Source organism: Mycteria americana, chromosome 7, assembly GCF_035582795.1.
Source record: "Mycteria americana isolate JAX WOST 10 ecotype Jacksonville Zoo and Gardens chromosome 7, USCA_MyAme_1.0, whole genome shotgun sequence".
Lineage (NCBI taxonomy): Eukaryota > Metazoa > Chordata > Aves > Ciconiiformes > Ciconiidae > Mycteria > Mycteria americana.
The window spans coordinates 50761915-50780709 of record NC_134371.1 but is presented as its reverse complement, the minus strand read 5'-3'; the positions used below and the strand labels follow the sequence as shown (position 1 = coordinate 50780709).

At 39.6% G+C, this 18795-nt stretch overlaps 1 protein-coding gene across 4 annotated transcripts in view; it reads right to left on the bottom strand.

Moving 5' to 3' along the window:
- BCAR3 (BCAR3 adaptor protein, NSP family member) overlaps positions 1-18795 on the bottom strand; it is an 80070-nt gene that overhangs the window by 11690 nt on the left and 49585 nt on the right. For all 4 annotated transcript variants that reach the window (XM_075508342.1, XM_075508339.1, XM_075508341.1 and 1 more), the window contains one exon: positions 926-1054. In XM_075508342.1, coding sequence (XP_075364457.1) covers positions 926-1054 — 129 coding nt within the window. The remainder of the gene's footprint in view (positions 1-925; positions 1055-18795) is intronic.

Sequence of the window (18795 nt, the reverse complement as noted above, 5' to 3'; positions counted from 1 at the left end):
GCATCTATATTTCTTCTAGTTTGCTAATAGAAAATAAGGCATGAAGGGAAAGCAATGACTCAGGATTTTAGAGCTTAAAGCATCTGAATAGACAGTCACACTGAAGTTTAGAAGCTATTACTACAGGACCCCAGAGACTGTCCTTTCATTATTACCTTAAGTGACAGCAGCTTTCATTTTTTATTCTTTGTGAACACTTCATAGTACTAGGAAGAGTCAGAAAAATCCTGGTTTTCTGTTTTGAGTTAGTCTTTCATGTGATAACCTACGCATCTAACAGTTTAGATTAAGTGCGGTGTACGTGGGTGCTGTGCCTGCTCTCCTTCCTTCGGCGGAGGGCAGCCGGCAGCCCGCAGCTCTGCTGAGAGCCGGGCACGCACAGGAGGGAGGCCCGCAGGGGGAGCTCCAGGGGCTCCGGGAACCCAAGCTCCGATCCAACGGCAGCTTTAACATATTAACTACGATTTTAAGGATCAAAATTAAGTTATTGCACAGATTTTGTTGTGGGTTTTTTTCCCTCCCCCAAACTCCAAGTGCAAGAAAGAAAATAAACAAGAACATTTTAATTTTCGTTAAGAATACTGAACCAAATTAATGTCAGTGTGTCTGAACAATATGTGGGGATAGTATTCTCACATAAAGCTTAAATTCCATTTCCGCCTTTATTCAGTGCACACAAATCCTGAAATATCTACATTTTCTAGCAGCATACGCCCTGAATCCTTTCTCAGCCTCATTTTATGCCGAGCTGTGAATCCTTTCTCAGCCTCATTTTATGCTTCATTTTATACCATAGCTTTCACACAAATAAGCATTATGCTTCTACTAAATTAATGCAGATATCAGAGATGCGTATAGTACTTTAGTGCAATTCTGCTCGTCTGTAAAAGCTCAAAGCACATTTGGCAATGCAAAGACCACGTACCTGCCGAGGAATACGTCCATGATACCAGGCATGGCTACGCAAGTCTTCACTACTTAGCTGCAGTTCTTCCTCTAACTCCTTCTTCAGTTTTTCTGGGCTGTTGTCCATAACTTGCCTCTCCCTAGAAAACTGCAATAAAAGATTAAAAGCTTCAACTGTGCCAAGTTTAGTGATTAACATTTTACCTGGGTTATAACTTCCATCACATGACCTGCACTAGCCACTGGAATGCAGGTGCTGCTTTTAGCAGGCTGGCTTGGCTTCGCTCTAGATTGTATTTGCAAAATCCAGCATTCAGTGAGATAACGTGATTGTTATACACTGCACAGAACAAAGTGTTCTGTCTGTACACCAAGCTAATAATGACACACCTACAAAGTTACTTCTCTTACTTCCTCTTCCCAGTAAGAATTCTAACTATACCCAAAAAAATGGAGCTGGACCCAAATGCCCTGCTCCAATAGTCTTCCTCCTGTTTAAACCTCCATTTTCAATTCAGATTCTTCCCCCTCCACCCCCTTTGAACCCATCCAATTAAGAACATTCCAAATGCATCAAGACAGGCTAACCTGGACATACACAGCTGTTCAGTATTTCTGTTGCACTAAAAAAACCTTGCCAAAAGAAATTTTCAACCCTAAAGGGCTTACTTCTAATGGTCATTAAATCTGCACGTCCAAGATGTTAGCTTCTTAAGGGAAAAAAAGCTCTTGTTGCCCCTTAGGACAAGAAGCATGAGATCTGCTTGGAGGTATCTCCACCACCACTATACAACTACTATAAGATTTTGTGGAAAATTTCAGTCTTCATCTCTTCTTGGAGTACTGCTTCCATGCTGACCACTCTGGACCATTAGTCCTTTCTGTGGATGCAGTGTTGCTAACAAAGTAAGGTGCAGTATCTTCTCTAGAGAGTTGTCATGTACTCTTTCATAAGCACTCAGTGGAGGGAAGTTCTTTGGACTTCCTTACATTCTCCAAGGGCTGGGGACTCCAGCCCATCTTTACTGTTGCTGAAGAGTTTCAAAAGCCTACGATACCCAAGAGAAACAGGTTCATTGCAGGGAACATGTTCTACATTGGTCAAAGAATCAGAGTATACCCTCTCTTAAAAGACAGTACATTTTAAAAAAGAGAAGGAGAGAAGGAGAGAAGGAGAGAAGGAGAGAAGGAGAGAAGGAGAGAAGGAGAGAAGGAGAGAAGGAGAGAAGGAGAGAAGGAGAGAAGGAGAGAAGGAGAGAAGGAGAGAAGGAGAGAAGGAGAGAAGGAGAGAAGGAGAGAAGGAGAGAAGGAGAGAAGGAGAGAAGGAGAGAAGGAGAGAAGGAGAGAAGGAGAGAAGGAGAGAAGGAGAGAAGGAGAGAAGGAGAGAAGAAGGAGAGAGAGAGGGGCCTCCAGCTGGATAGCAGACTAAAATGCAACATTTTTCCCCAGTGCATTATGGATTTTTTTCTTAGCTCTGGATATGAGCCAAAGCTCACAGGTTCCCTTCACTGACACACTGATGTAAATATGCAACACATGCATTATTTAAAAAAGAACTAGGAACGCTCGCCCACCAATCCTGTTCTTTCTGTGAACACTGCTCTCTATAACATTTTCTTCTTCATATTGAATACTCACAGCACCTAACCGTGGGAGCAGGTGGCATACATTTAGCACTTCTTTCAACAGTCCTCCCTGCAATTGCAAGCAGTCTGAATTACAACAGATTACTAGACAGCAGATTTTTGGTGGAATAATGCCAGAAGAGGCATCCTGCTGCCAAGACTATTTAAACATGCTGGGAGCCCAGAGAAATTCTGAGATAAACTCTTCTCTTCTCTCTGCTTTTCTCAGAGAAAACTAAGGCTTCTCTTAGACAAACATAAATGAGCGTAGTAGCTTATACAGGAAGGCAACAGATAAAAACAACCTGGTAAAGAATCACTTTTCACCTCAGTTTTGCTTCTGTGAACCATAACAGGGTGGTATTTATCCATACAAACGTGGTTCAAAATGGACAATCATTTTCAACAAGGACTAAATCCTTTGTGCTTTTGTACAGTCAAGGTCTTTTACCACCTCCTCCCAAGCTTTACGAGAAGGAAAGTCTGCAGGAACAAACCATGCCACAAAAAAAGACCTTCACTGGAAGGGCTCTTTCATGAAACAATGTACAGCGTGAAGAGATTAAGTTACTGGGTATAGAAGGAGTCATAGAAGAGGCTTGGTGAGGACTCAAGACCAAAAGCATATCGAAGTATCAAAATGTAGCCAAGTAAGGCCAAAAATCCCCCCTCTGCTCCAAACCCCTGTGACCTATCAGACTAACACAGCTAAAGGACTAGTGGCACATGCCTGCCACCTTTATTTCCCAACTCAAATGGCTGGGTACCCATTTAAAGCTGACTGGCATTGATTCCAGAATTAACAGTTAACCATTTCACTGCCACATCTTACAGAATGATAGCAAGTATTATAGCATTTACATATGCTGAAGGTAGAGTGACGAGCACACAAATTGAGGGTAGACTTTTCAAGAGCACCTTTCCCCTGACGGCACAAGGAAGTGGCTAGAGAACTTTTAATGTATCCCCTCCAATCTAAACAACAGCATTCAGTTGTAATGGTATACAAATCTTTTACATTCATAGCTGTGTATTTTGCTGACCTTCTGAAAGGAACTACTACTTTTATGTGAACTGTATTTAAAAGCATTTGAAAGATGCTTTTGACTGGAGATCTTAAAAAACCCCAAACTACTGTACAAATTGTTACCATCATTGCAAAAGCATCTCACTGTATCTCAGTGGTAGGCAAAGCTACTGTAAATGGAACAGACTATAGCATACAAATGCAATAACTGAATTTGCTTAAGAAAGCTAGATTCTTAGCCAACAAAAAGAGCTATAGGTCTTTGTGTACAGACTAATTTCATCCATTGTACTGACACAAATTATCTTAAAAGACCAGGCTGATCAAGTTACAGATACACACGAATTACAAACACAGCAGAGAAACCTAGAATTTCTTCTGGTGGTTAACTGGATTTTTCGCTACTCGAATGAACGTAATGAGACACACATTGCATTTGAGTTACATCTAGCAACACAACAAGAAAAGCATTTAAGGAATCCAAACCAAGTAAATTGTTAACATTCATGATTATTGGTTTGTTAAAAATCTTCTCCACCATGGTCTACCACACTGAGCATATTCTGATTGATAGAGGTCAGACATCTCCTGAGATGAAGCAAACATGCTTAAATAACTCTGAGGCACTCTGAACTTAGTGAAAGAACTCCTGTGGCTAGCACAAATCTCAAAATACACAGGGGGGAAACTGCTTAGGTAAGCAAGTTTAGTAATAGCATGTCTTCCTGGACCATTTTTTGTTGGTTGAGACTGATTTCTTACACAACCTACATACATCAAAGAAGTGTGACCCATTAACTGTCTGTAATCATACCAGCCTATGCCTTTCTATTCCAAATGTTATACCCAAGGCCTCTGGTCCTGCAAGAATCTCTGCATACACTGAACTTCCCACCATGCAAGTAAGGGCTCAAAAATCACTCCAGGCACAGCCTACACAAGCATGTTAGTCTCTCAATAAGGCAGAGTGTAAGTTTAGAGCAGCATAATTAGTTATGACAATGGACAAAGAAAAGGTGACCTGCTCCACACAACTTGACGCAGATACTTCAGCCTCATTTCCCAGTACCACCCAAAAGTTCATGGACAGTAATGGTATGCTGTAAATTTGCACTAACTTGATAGTGACAAACCTTCATTTAGTAGTATGTCCTCAGTTTATGCCTTTGCCTAAGACACTTTGTTGGCTCCTACCCAACGACAGAAAGAAACCTGAATTTACATTTACAGTTAGATAGTGAAGTGGCTGATTAAAAGACTTTAAAAAAGTCTAGGACAAAAATTGAAGACTTCAGTATATTCTGCAACAAAACAGGGTTGAAGCGACACAGGGAAGCTTCCAGTTTAAATTCTTTAAGATTTCCAAATAGTAACAACCCTGTCAGAGATCCCTGGAATATGAAAGCAAATCAAATCAGCAAAACTCTCTTCAAATACAGATGCTTTTCCTGACCCACGAAGAACTCTCCCTAAGTATGTGCTTTCCAGAACTGTTTGTTCACATTTTAGTCACATTGTTTCCAGTCCTGGTGCTATTTTAAGATATTCCTGCCATGCTGAGCTTTTGTGAACAGGTCTTTAAAAGAAAAATACAAAACTATTTAGCAATACAATATTATCAACCTCCAGCAAAAGCCCTCAATCCTACTTACATACCCAATGGAAAACCTAGAGAAACCAAGAGTTTAGAAGGGGGGAAAAAAAAATTTCCAGTCAGTACAGTTATTTTAGTGTTTTTAATAAATGCCGCACAAGTTTATTATCTTTCACGAAGGATTTCTACTTCCGGGCCATTAAACTAAAAGCAGACTGTGCTTACAGATGTTACAAGTTACCCTTGATGTTACATATTATTTTACATTTTTTCAGGCAAATATTAATCTAGCGTACCAAGACCTGGAAAATATGAAGGTTTAAGGAAGTAAAACATTAAAATATGATCTTATTCAGGGTAAATTTAAAGAGGACTTCACCTACCACAGTATGCTGTACCTATGAAACTTCTGAACACATTTTAATTGGAATTTCTCACAATAATCTGTTGTTTGTTCATCCAAGGGGTTACTTTCATTTGAGTGTTTGGCACCCTCCAAAGGAAACTCACTATATCAAGCTCTTGTGTCAACCATCCTAGCTGAATTTATCACATTAGATTAGAATAATTTTTAATTGTGCTGAATAATCTACTGTATGAGTTCGGTGGTAAACAAAAATAGAAGTCCCACAGTCATTTCTGCTGCCTACTGGCAGTGGATTCTTTCTCCAGTTCATATCTGCAACAACCCCAGTGAAGTACATGTACCAATGGAATATCAAAATAGCTGACAGGAGAATCACACAGCTTTCTACATATATACCCAAAGTTGCATCTTGTGTGTTCTAGCTTTCGTGGCTTACCTCAATTGTTATTAATGAATTTTTTGGTTTTTTTTAAACAGCCTGAATTATGAGGGAAAGACTTTTACTTTTTAGACACAGTTTGGAAGTGGTCCAAAATCTATCATGCTAGATCATCTCCTTCAGTCCTGATAACGCAGAATTTCATATCACCTCTCTTTGTATCCTTCTGGCAAAGTATTATTTTCTTAAAGCACAGCTGAGGACTGTTACAGGTACATGACTAAAGGTGGCCACATTTCCATCCAATCTCAATTATTTCCCCGTGCTTTGCACAGCTCTGCCAGCTGATATTTAAATTAGCCCAACAGGCAGCCTTGGAACCACCTGATTTCCTGTTGCCTTGAAGGTTTCAAGAAAAAAAGAAAAAGAAAAGAGATAATTATTAGTGATAAGAGAGAACAGCTCTGTGAAAACTCAAGCGTGATCTGACTGAGAAAATAAGTCAAGCCAGTACCTTTCCTAAACTTTTAATAAATGTACTGTATCTATCTAAATCAAATCTATTATAGCTTTCTCCCCAAACCATCTTTTCTCCAACACTGGAGGCCTTCTGCTTTTGCTCAAGTGCACCATGAACTCTGAACTACCACCTTCTGACCTTGTAAAATCACCAGGTCCTACAGAATCTCCAAATAAATGAGGAGAGATGGGAGATACTTTGTGATTCAGCAAAAGCTTAAATTTTCTGCGATTTACATAGCTTTTAGCCAAGTAGATAATTAAACAGAAAGACCAATCAACAGAAAACGTGGAGGGGATGATGGGGCAGGGACAGGAAATACCAAGAGGGAAGACAAAGATGTGAAGCGAGAAAGAAGGGAGGGGACGCATAAGCACAGGACACTAAAAACATCTGGAAAAGTGAAAAATTAATGAAATTCTTCTATTTCCAAACCACTAGAGAGCAATCAACTTGTTCATACAGAAAATGAATATGTTATTGTCAAAGTTCCAATTCTGGATTAAGATATACTTCACTGGCTGCAGAGATCCCTTAAGTCTCTAACCCTGTGCTCTTGTGATCCTGATGAGAATGCCTGTCTAGCACTATGAGTATGAGCATGTTAAAATATACAGTTACATCAATTTATCATATGTTTTAATTTTATTTATAACAAGTACAATGTATTTCATTTCACTTATAACTCTCCTAATCGGCCACCAAAACCAACAGACTTGCACTAAGCGTTTAAAAGATGGGTATGTGGAACCAGACTCTCCATCTTTGAAAACATTCTTGTCGGTCCTTATTTTCTCCTGTAGAAAAAAGTAGTATCATTGCCAAGAACTTACAAAGTGACAAGAACACACAGAGTTATTTCTGAATAGTTATTTTGAGAAATAACTAATGGGAAAAAGGGAGTTTCTAAATTCAGGAGACCATTTTCTGATTAACTTGGACACTTTGAACTACAACTGTGGCAATATTCTTCACAGGGGCAGTTTTCTCTTATCTTCCAGAGTGCACAAAGTTCACACAAGCCTACAAGTGCTATGTTAAGTAATAGGAGGTACAAAATGGATTATAAAAGCCTCTTTGCATAGATGATTACCAGCTTCTGCAGGTTTTTATTTTTATTTTCTACTGGCTTAATTGATTGGTTGAGATAGAACAAATTATATATAAACTTTTGCTATGCTCAAGACAGAGGAGAGAAATCTTGAACTAATCAGAGAGATGAATTAATACAGGAGAATGGCAATTTTGAAGCCACAAGATTTCTGTGTGCTTGTTTATTTAACAGGTGACAACTTTTGAGGTTACTGATAAAAACATAACATATCACTATGAAAACTTCCATCATGACTGTGATGGCTCTTTAAAATCAAATAAACTCCATCATGTGCATGTTCTCAGTCTGCCACTAAGAAAAACATGACCTGCCTGACATTCACAGAAAAGGGGCCATTTTTTATTAACTAATAAGTGAGATACTTGTTTGGGAGGAGAAAAATAAAAAGAGCTTTCAGTACCAAGTTCAGCCTGATGTTAACTGAAGGTAATAGAAAGACTTAATTCTAGTGGACTCTGCAATCACTTTCCACTACAACACTACATTGATAACAATTCCTTCATCTTCTAGGTGACCACATTCAGAGCTAGGAGGACAGCCTCATTTCTGGAATACGGATCCCGAGAAACCCTGAATTAAGAGTTAGTCAAATCCTAATCTCCTCACTCAGTGACCCTGAGGATTTTGATTACCAAATCTAAAGGATTTTAGAAGTTGGGTAGGTTTTTTGTTTTAATCTGAGAAATACCTAAATGAAAGGTATTACCCAGAAGTTAAATGCATAAATATCTACTGGAGAATGTTCCGATTCCCATCGAACAGGAATTGCTTACAGCGCACCAGTGGTCCTTCTGCTATCTCTATATATATGATAGAGGGTATACTGCAGTGAAAATTTGATAAACTGTATGAAATTACCATGGGAAATTGAAAAAAGTTATAGAGTTGTATTGGGTTTGCATGGCAAGGTTTTGGTAGCGGAGGGGCTACAGGGGTGGCTTCTGTGAGAAGCTGCTAGAAGCTTCCCCTGTGTCCAATAGAGCCAATGCCAGCCGGCTCCAAGACGGACCTGCCGCTGGCCAAGGCCGAGCCCATCAGCAATGCTGGTAGTGCCTCTGTGATAACATATTTAAGAAGGGGAAAAAAAAAACCTGCGCAACTGCAGCCAGAGAGAGGAGTGAGAATATGCGAGAGAAACAACCCTGCAGACACCAAGGTCAGTGAAGAAGGAGGGGGAGGAGGTGCTCCAGGCGCCGGAGCAGAGATTCCCCTGCAGCCCGTGGTGAAGACCATGGTGAGGCAGGCTGTCCCCTGCAGCCCATGGAGGTTAATGGTGGAGCAGGTATCCCCCTGCAGCCCGTGGAGGACCCCACGCCAGAGCAGGTGGATGCCCGAAGGAGGCTGTGACCCTGTGGGAAGCCCGTGCTGGAGCAGGCTCCTGGCAGGAGCTGTGCACCCGTGGAGAGAGGAGCCCACGCTGGAGCAGGTTTGCTGCCAGGACTTGTGACCCCGTGGGGACCCACGCTGGAGCAGTCTGTTCCTGAAGGACTGCACCCCATGGAAGGGACCCACACTGGAGCAGTTCGTGAAGAACTGTAGCCCGTGGGGAGGATTCATGTTGGAGAAGTTCGTGGAGGACTGTCTCCTGTGGGAGGGACCCCACGCTGGAGCAGGGGAAGAGTGTGGGGAGTCCTCTCCCCAAGGAGGAAGGAGCGGCAGAGACAACGTGTGATGAACTGACCGCAACCCCCATTCCCCGTCCCCTGTGCCGCTGGCAGGGAGGAGGTAGAGAACTCAGGAGTGAAGTTAAGCCCTGGAAGAAGGGAGGGGTGAGGGGACGGTGTTTTAAGATTTAGTTTTTATTTTTCTCATTATCCTACTCTGATTTGACTGGTAATAAATTAAACTAATTTCCCCAAGTCGAGTCTGTTTTGCCCATGACAGTAATTGGCGAGTGATCTCTCCCTGTCCTTATCTCGACCCATGAGCCTTTCGTTATATTTTCTCTCCCCTGTCCAGCTGAGGAGGGCAGTGATAGAGCAGCTTGGTGGGCACCTGGTGTCCAGCCAGGGTCAACCCATCACAACAGTATAAGACTCATTGAAATTCAAAGTCAGCAGTAAGACAACAGGGAATCAAAGTTCAGGGAGCTATACAAAACTTCACATCATTTTGATAAGTCAGTCTTTTCCTGTCTGGCCCTCTCCAACAACAAATCTAACATCAAAAAGGCAGACCCATAGTGCTGGGTGGTGATGACTTGTAAACTCATGTTATCAAATCCAACTGCCTCTGCATACATGCTGAAACTGGATACATGAAGCCTGAGGATGCCAATGAAACAGATTTAGATCATCGCATACTGAAGAAATATTAATTAAGATCTACTATCTATAAAAAGTGCTTGCAATTCATCCAAGATAAGAGATGGCACTTGCAATAAGTAGCTGCTTATAAAAGGCTTCTTACGCATGCCACATTCATAGCATTAGTACATTGCCCAGTAATGAGCTACATCAACATGCTGGAAGTTTTAAAACTTGGCAGTCCTGATAATTTGAGTGGCTTTCCCCTTTTGTGCAGCTTCAGCTGAGGGTGAATCATAGCAGAGAATTAAGAATGAAAATACTTGAACTTCAAGGTCTTTCCCTCCATCATGACAACCATACTAGCTAGAACTAAAAAACTGTCTTGTGGCAAAGTTTATTAATTTAGACCTCTTCATTTTTTAAGTCACCATTTATCACTGATTGAGTCTTAACTTAATTCTTAACTTCCAAAAAAATGCAAAAATTAAAGAACAATATTTTGGCTTGGAAGTGGCGTAATTCACAAATTTTTAACCACAGACAGGAACCCCTTGCCTTGAAGTTTTCCTTTATCTTCCTCAAATGTGGAAGCTGCCCTTAACTGTAAACAGCTATTAAAACCAAATGGGATTGTAAAAGGTACTGACATATCATGACTGAAGAATGACTTGATCCAAGTTCAGATCTTCTGCACTGATCATTATATTTTCTATTAATGTATCGGAAAACAAACCAAACATCTGCTGTTGAGATCCTAATTTCACATGCTGAAATTAAGTACAGGAAAACGCGAGTGCTCAAGTGCTGTACTGTTTCCTGTGCTTTGATGGGACACAAAAGGCATCTCTGAGCTTGGCCGCATACTGTTTTCAATTAAATCAGACAACATAATTACAATGAATTTATCTCGGTGCAGCAAAAAACTCTGACTCTCTCAGAGATAGCTGCGGACTTCAGCATGCTTATTTATGGATCAATTTGGTAGTTCATTACAATTGTAATTACTATTAAAACTAAGAATTAATCTCATCTAATTACACAAACTGATTTTGCTTGAAGTGGTATGTTTTCACAAATTAAGTAAGACAACGACTTAGGCTCAGATGTTCATACCATCCTAGGCACTCTGGCATTTCACGGAACGTACATCATTTGGCCCCAAGGTGCAGACCTTACTTGATTTGACCACCAGCTGTTTCTATACCTACAGCCACTTTCTCTTCAGCAAACGCACCTCAGTTTCCTACCATCAGAACTTCTTAAAATAGCAGTTCATCAGACTCAACTAATGCTAAATCTGCATGCTGGAACACATGCATTCAAATCTATTTTAAATGCTGCAAATCTCTTTAAATAGAACCTTATTTTTGAAAGAGTCCAGCTGTAATTTGTTTCTACATAAAAGGTTTTATTTTTTACCCTCCATATAGCAAACACTATTAATGTTTCAGTTTCTCTAGAGACTATATGGATTAGACTAAATGGAAAGTTGCCATGACAACACCACTGTTATTTTAGGTATTAGAAATTCATGCCAAGTTAAACAAAGGGCATGCATAGTCAAGAACAACGGCTTTGTAAGTGTTCTGACAGCCAACAATAAAACTCAATGTCATTTTTAAAGTTTTAGAAGAGAAGAGTTAAGCCTTATGCTCAAAATTGGAATGAAAATGAAAATTAATTACAGTAATTCTTCTGTAACAGGAGAGCATCTTTAGCTCTCTATTCTGATGATAACTTCTGACATTTGCCTCAGTGAGAAAAAGAAGACAGCCTGAGCAGAGCCACTTTTTCAGTGTGCCCAAAAGACTAAGCCCCACACCCGACTTTCAGAAATGGACAGTTAAAAGGCTAAATCACTGGAGGAGAGAGAAGGGGGGCAGCTGTTCCCAACTTTTAAGTGCATCCATCAAAGTTTGAAAGCCGACAGGCCAGAAGATAGCAACCTTCACATCCTTCCTCATTGCAAGTACTCCAGAGAATCTATACACATTACACAGTGACTTACAGAGCTGACACTTTGTTATGCAAATAACAATTCAAGCATAAATCTTAAATAAAAAGATTTAAAAGCTTAGGTGTAGCTCACAGATCCTCAAAAGTTAGATACCCGCCTGATTACAGTTCCATTCCCAAGTCACTTAGTTCTGTAAGTGTGGCTCGAAATGTTTATAAAAGCTTTTTCTTTGCATATAGTGCATTTTTACATAAAGTGAAAGATATCCCTGCCCATGGCAGGAGGGTTGGACTAGATGATCTTTAAAGGTTCTTTCCAACGCAAACCATTCTATATGATTTTGTGTATTTTGTAATTTAAAAAGTTCTAAAATATAAGGACAAGTCCAAAATTGTCTGAAGTGTTTAAAAAACCTGAGCTCCTGAGCACAATTGCCTGTGTTTTCAATAAGCAGGTGAAAAAGTTAGGGAACCAAGTGGTCTGATCAGTTAAATTCTGAAAACTTGAAACTTGACTAAAATGCTCTTCAGCAAGTCCCAAACCATGGCATTTTTAACTTACTGCCTAAGCATAAAGACAGTCAGCTTCAGGCTCATAAAACTGAAAGTTGTTTAAGCTTCTCTCTGAGACAACGGTGAATTCTAAAGATGTTCTTCAGAACAGAAACACACTGTGCCCAACCATTGTATAAAAACAAACACTTCTGAACAAAAACTAAAAGCATTACTGACTAGCACACTGTATTTACTGTTATTGAAAAAGGGCACCTACCTTGACTCTGATAATAGACTTACGATGATAAAAGCAGCAAAGTGCTGCAATCAGCATTTGAAAAACATTATAATCCTTTGGCATTTTCAGTTCTGCTGTTCGTGGTTTCTCAAGACTGAAGATAAACAGTCAATATTACAGTTTTCTGAGGCTTAGCAAGCTCTTTAGTATCACCGCTGCCTGCCAGAGCTGCTACACCCCCCTACTCACGTATCAGTCTGCGACACTTTCCACAACTGAAGCTGATACTATCAGTTCAGTGGCCGCTGGCATGCTTGCTTCCAGCATGCCATATAGAGAGTGCCAGAATCCTCATGTGATCTGTTTCACTCACCAGTGCAATCCTAGCTCCTCTGTCTTGGTATCCCCTGGCTCAGAGATGTATTTAAGCCACCAGCTCAAGGCAAACTTCTCTTCTTGATGAGATACAATACCTGACTGTCTCCCTGTCCTGATAACGGCTTAATCAGTTGCTCCAGCTCAATCATGCAATGTCTCTATCTGCATCATCAATAATATACACATAAAACACATAAAAGAAAAAAAACAAAGAGGAAAAGCAGTTGGTTACTGTTTGATGACTGTTACTCTTCATACTCAAATAAGAATTACATCCTTAGAGCTTAGGTAACCAAGGAAAATGACAAATCCGTTTACTTTTAATTAGGAAGCTTCTGGCAAGCAGTCCTCGGAAAAAATAGCAAGAAACCAACACTGTGTCAGCATGGCCAGTATTAGCGGTGCAACCAAGGTACGTTTAGTATTTAAAGCTATCAGTGGACAGCTTTAGCTTGGTGATAGTCCCATGGGATTGTGCAAACTGCTAGAGAAAGAAAGGACTGAATTCAAGAACACCTCTGATTTGGCAAAGTAAAAATAAACACTAAAACAAAATAAAAAGCAGCAGATTTATTTATGCCTGTGATTCTATTCTCTTGGACAGCATAGTCCATAGCTTACTGACCAGTAAAGCACTCATCAGCAGTCTGTCCTACATACCTCAAGGCCTTCTTGAGAATGAAGGCAAAAAAGGCAAATAACTTGGCTAATTATAATAGCCGTTAGAGACAAGACCTCACCTCCATAGCAGCCCAGTTAACAGACTTGGTGAAAGGAAACAAAATGCACTGGATTGAGGGGTACAAGAAAGCCTGTAACACTTAAAAAAGAGAAACTTTGAAGAGATTAGTAATTTATAACTTGGATGGTACCAAAAAGTCCAGAAGTCACAGGTATTTCAGATCTCAGATTAGGAATAAATTAGTCCCAAGGAGTGGTTAAAAGGAAGAGTTACTTGTCTTTTTCATCAGCAACAAATATATTCCATAATTAGGAGGGCACATATATTAAATGCTTATTGATGTCCTCAGGTATTACTTGCAAGGCAATACTTCTCACTAATAATAGAGTATTTCCTTCCCACATTGACTGAACATGTGAAGTGCCCTCAGTGCCTGCATCAAGCATTGGGACTTGGCACATAAACCAAGCAGCAGCCCTGAGCAAAGAAAGACATAAAATGTGCACTGCCTTTCAAGGCAAGTGGGATGGAGAGCCTATCCAAAAAGAAAAGGAAACCTCAGTCTTGATAACAAGGAAAAGGAAGTGTGATGTGTAAAGTTCTCTCACCTGTTTGACCACCTAAGGTTTGCAGGTATCTAGCACCAAGTTAAACACTAAAACCAGAATGTTCATAAAGCTAGTCAGATTACTTGGCCATGTGTAGGAATGTTACGCCTGTGACTCTTTTGAGAAAAGGAAAACTCTGTAGGAATAAAAGATCACAGTATTAAATGGACTGAAAAGTGATTACCCTGGCAAGAAAGGGGTTGAAAGACTGGCTCAGAAAAGCAGCAGAAAATAATGACTTTGAAGATGGAGTCCTGCTATAGCTGGGGAGAGGAAATGCCTCTCCAAGTAGTTTATGACAAACTCAAACAATGAATGCGTAGATAAATAGTAAGAATGTGAAAGCATCCTCCTTTTCTCTCTACTCTATTCTGCAGCATATTTTAATTTACTTTAAGTTGTTTTTCCACTTTGAGGAAATCCATAGGATTGCTTTAGCAGGTAGCCAGAGAAGAGAAGATGAAAAGATTCTCTGCAGAACTCCAAACACAAAAGCCTCAACTGTGACTTCTTGTCTGGAGTTTTTTGGTGCTGTGGGAGGGCATCTCATCAAGGACTGTATTTCTGAAGAATCTCCATCAAGAAGTTCTTATAATAACACCCTAATCCAATGTACAGAAGGGGGGGATTACAAAAAGGGAAATGAAAGTCAAGAATGCATCAGTCAAGGCATTTCTGCTTTATAATGGTGACAAGAAAGTATTAGTATCACTGCACAATACACTAAGGTTTCACTTGGAATATCATGAACAGAAACTATCAAGACAAGTAACTCAACTACAGCAGGTGACAAGAAGGGCTATTAGGACGACTGATCTATTTTGGCAGCAGAAACCAACTGGTGTAGCAATGCAAAATAAGGTGGGCCACTTTTGCTCTGAAAAGAATTAGAAGTAAATTCCAAAAAGGAGAGGCTTTCTTTATGGGGTAAAAAAAAAAAAAAAAGAACAAGAAGTATTATGACCTAGTAATTAGTAAACCTGCACTGGAACTTAGACAAAGGTTCTCAATCATCACCAAGAATAAAACCCCCCAACTTTCCAAAACATTGAGGGTCGGAGTGACAGTTCTTACAGAGTTCAACATGAAGCACTTTATAAAAAGAAAAAAGAACACCCAAGTCCCCATAGTAGCATGATACGGTACTTGTGACAATAGAGAGGATGCAGTATTCTAGTAGTTCACTAGCGAACACACACATCTTTCCCCAGGCCTCGATAACTTTACGTGTACATTCATGTCTTACAGAAAGACCTATTAGTTTTGCATCTTCTTGTATAACTTGTTTACCCAGGGATACTTACTAGTATAGTTCTATTGGTCTACTTTGAATGATCTAATTTTCAATATGATTCCTTCCCCCAAAACAAGTAGTAAAAACACAAGGGAGGCAAAGAATGAAGTTTTTGCATATGAATCATCTTCCCAAACCTTTTCAACAGGACCTAGATTCCCCCTCCAGTCTTTTCCCTACTGAGAGCAAAGGGACATAATGGGTGTATCTTCAACAGGTTCCCTGGATTGTAGGCACAATCTCCCCCCTTCAATGGGAATAGCACAGCTCAATCTGGAAAGTAGTTTTGGCTTCATACGTATTCAGTGTGGGCGTGTCTATTTTTCATTTGAAAAGCTTGTTACTAAGCAGCAGTGAAAAAAGTGTAAGTGTTACATCCACAGCTCAACATGAACAGCAGGGCATAAATTACAAATGGTAATTGCCAGTTCCTTATTTCCTGTCTGTAATGGAGTACGTAAAGAATCAAAAATTATGTATGCTGTGAGAATGCCAGAAATAATGAACCTTAAAAAATAATACTGTACAATTTCATGCAGCAGCTGCTGACACTTTTTATCAACAGTCTAACTGGCAGGAAAGAGGGTGCTTTATTTAGATAGTTAATCTAATTTTTTTAAACAAAACTAATGGGATTTTTGTTTTTATTAAAGGTTAACATGACTTCTGCACATATAGTTCAATGAATGGATGACACATTCTTAAGAGTCAGAACCAGAACATGACACTTGTGATACAGCAGTATGAAAATTAAGGCTACTGGAAGGAATCTCAAAGAGTACATGAGAAACCTCTGGGTGATAGTATGATAGTTCCTGCTGGCTATCATGGAGCTGTTTTCAGCCAGCATGATCGAGAACAGCCTTCAGGCTGCTCCAAATTACACTTCATACGTAGATAAGATTTACACTTGTAAATATTGACTGAGAGAAACAAAGGATGGTTAGCCACATTTTCACTCTCCTGTCGTGCAACTTTTTGCTGGCACATTGAGTTCTTAGACTCTGCACACGAGAAATAAACCATCTGTTTCTTGCACCTTAGAAACATCAAATACCATCTTTCTGCTAAGTCAATCTATTGATGTAATTCTAATTCTCTCCAGCATCAACCAACCATCAGCTTCATTTCTTTGTTTTCAAAGATTCTTGCCAAGAATCTTAAAATATCTGATAATCCCTTCATCTGTTTCTAAGGATGGCTGGCTAGAGTGGTTTTGATAACTAAGTTTATTAAGAAAGGATTTCTAAGTTCATAGAATTCAAGGCCACATGAGTTTAAGAGCACTTGATCATATATTCTGTGTTGAGTTCCTAATAGTTATCAGAAGGAGAAATTAAGGTGTCTGCCGACCCCATCTATGTTATTACAAAGCCTCTAGAGTTATTTAGCATGTTTTCATGGTCTGGTTTAAACTACACTTACCCAGAACTGCATATTGGGACTGTTCCCCTGACACACCTAAACTGCGTCCAGCTCCACTCACAGCACATTGCATATGCAGGATTTTGAAGCCTTCACACTGGATAGTGTAAACCTACTCTGGGGGAATCCTCTTAGGTTGCTTTAATTGTACAGGTTAAACAAGATAGAATGTAGGGATAATTTCTCTAGGGGGGTTTGGTTTCTTTTTCTCTCATCCCTGCCCCGCAAAAAAATCTTTGTCTTCAAAGTTGTAAGTGGCTGGAGTAAGCAACCAAACTCCATAAAAATACAAACACTCAGAAACTCACAAGCAGTCTGAAGTTATCAAAACAGTCTGCAGATCTACAAGAAGCTATTTTGAACCAAATACTACTCATGTTCATGGAAGTGCTTGTAATTCACACACAGAATAATCATTTGTGACTTCATATTACGGAGAAATAATTTCAGACTAAATTAGATGAGGGAATTGGTGGCTTGCCACTGTTACTGGTGGCTTGCCACATCAACAAATCATTTAAGCATTTACATCAGCCTAACAATATTCAGTGAAATACATGTAATGCTTTAGATTTCTCTCTACTAAATGAAAGTAAACAATCCAGGCAGAAAGCCAGCTGTAAATGAAAGAAGGTATGGTGTACCATACAAGGGTCAACAATATAAATCTGATTTGATATAGCACGCAGCCAATCCAGAGCACGCTGCTCACTGTCGCTGGACTAATGACATCATATGGAATACAGATACATCCCGATTACACAGTGCATATGCACAATCTTACTATGGTTGTGAGTGCCTATGGCTATAAAATGGCACCCTTAAAGTTGTAATAAAGTACAACATGAATAAAATTTGAAAGAAAAAACCCAAAGAAAATCAAAGCATTTCAATCTTCAGATTGAAACATTCTTCATTTAATACATAAGACTTTTCTCTATAACTAGTTATTTGTTCTTTTTAATGTAAGAAAAAGTCAGGAAACAGGGGACAACAACTGACAAATAATTTGACCACACAAACAACATCTTCACAATGCCCACTACCATTTAGTCTTAGCACTTAGTCCTTCAGACATGGCCCATCACCTCTAACAAAGTTCTGTGGGGGATGCCTCCAAATACAGGTAGTGCCCAACTGTTTACAGCTGAACACTTTTTAAAGTGTAGAGTAAGTGGAAGAAAGGGGATGATAACACTGTCAGAAAGCGTTGCTTACTTTTATCTGTTCCTAACTCAACTGTCTACAGGCACTTAAAGTCCCACCACCCAGCTCATGTCCTGTCTCAATTCTTAATAGAACTGACTATTCCGTGTTCTCTTCTATAACCTCACTTCCTGCACATAGTTATTGGTGCAGCTTCTGATCACAAATCAATAGATACTGCTGCAACTGTAATTATACTTGTTTGCATTGCACGGGCGTGGTATAGGAGAGGTCAGCATAATTTCTTCCTTCTCTCTGTCGCAGTTCCGTGAGGCAAAGTCAGAAATACGCTGCAGTTGTACAGGAATAGTGAGAAAAGAGAATTTGCATCTATTTTGTTTTCAATGCTGCTTGAATAAATCTCTTTGAAAATCTGACTCATATAAAAACCCAGATTGGCAGCTACAAGAAATAAGCATCCAACCTGCTTATGAGCTTCCTACTAGGTCCTAATTTGCACTTTAAGACATCCAAATACCTTTGAAAAATCTGTTCTTTTATAACTAAAATATACAAACTTTAAAGTCATCTGGCAATAGGCTTGGTTTTCCTACTAGCCATCTTCCTATTAAGAAGCCACTAGCAGGTTTTATTGATCCTACCAAAAACTAGTATACGTATTCTTGAGCTCCATCTACTGTCTGCCAACCCATCTACAAACATGAAGCAATTTTGTAATGTCTCACCCATCTTTCCGTAGATTTGTTCCTTGGATTGGAAAAAAAAAAGAAA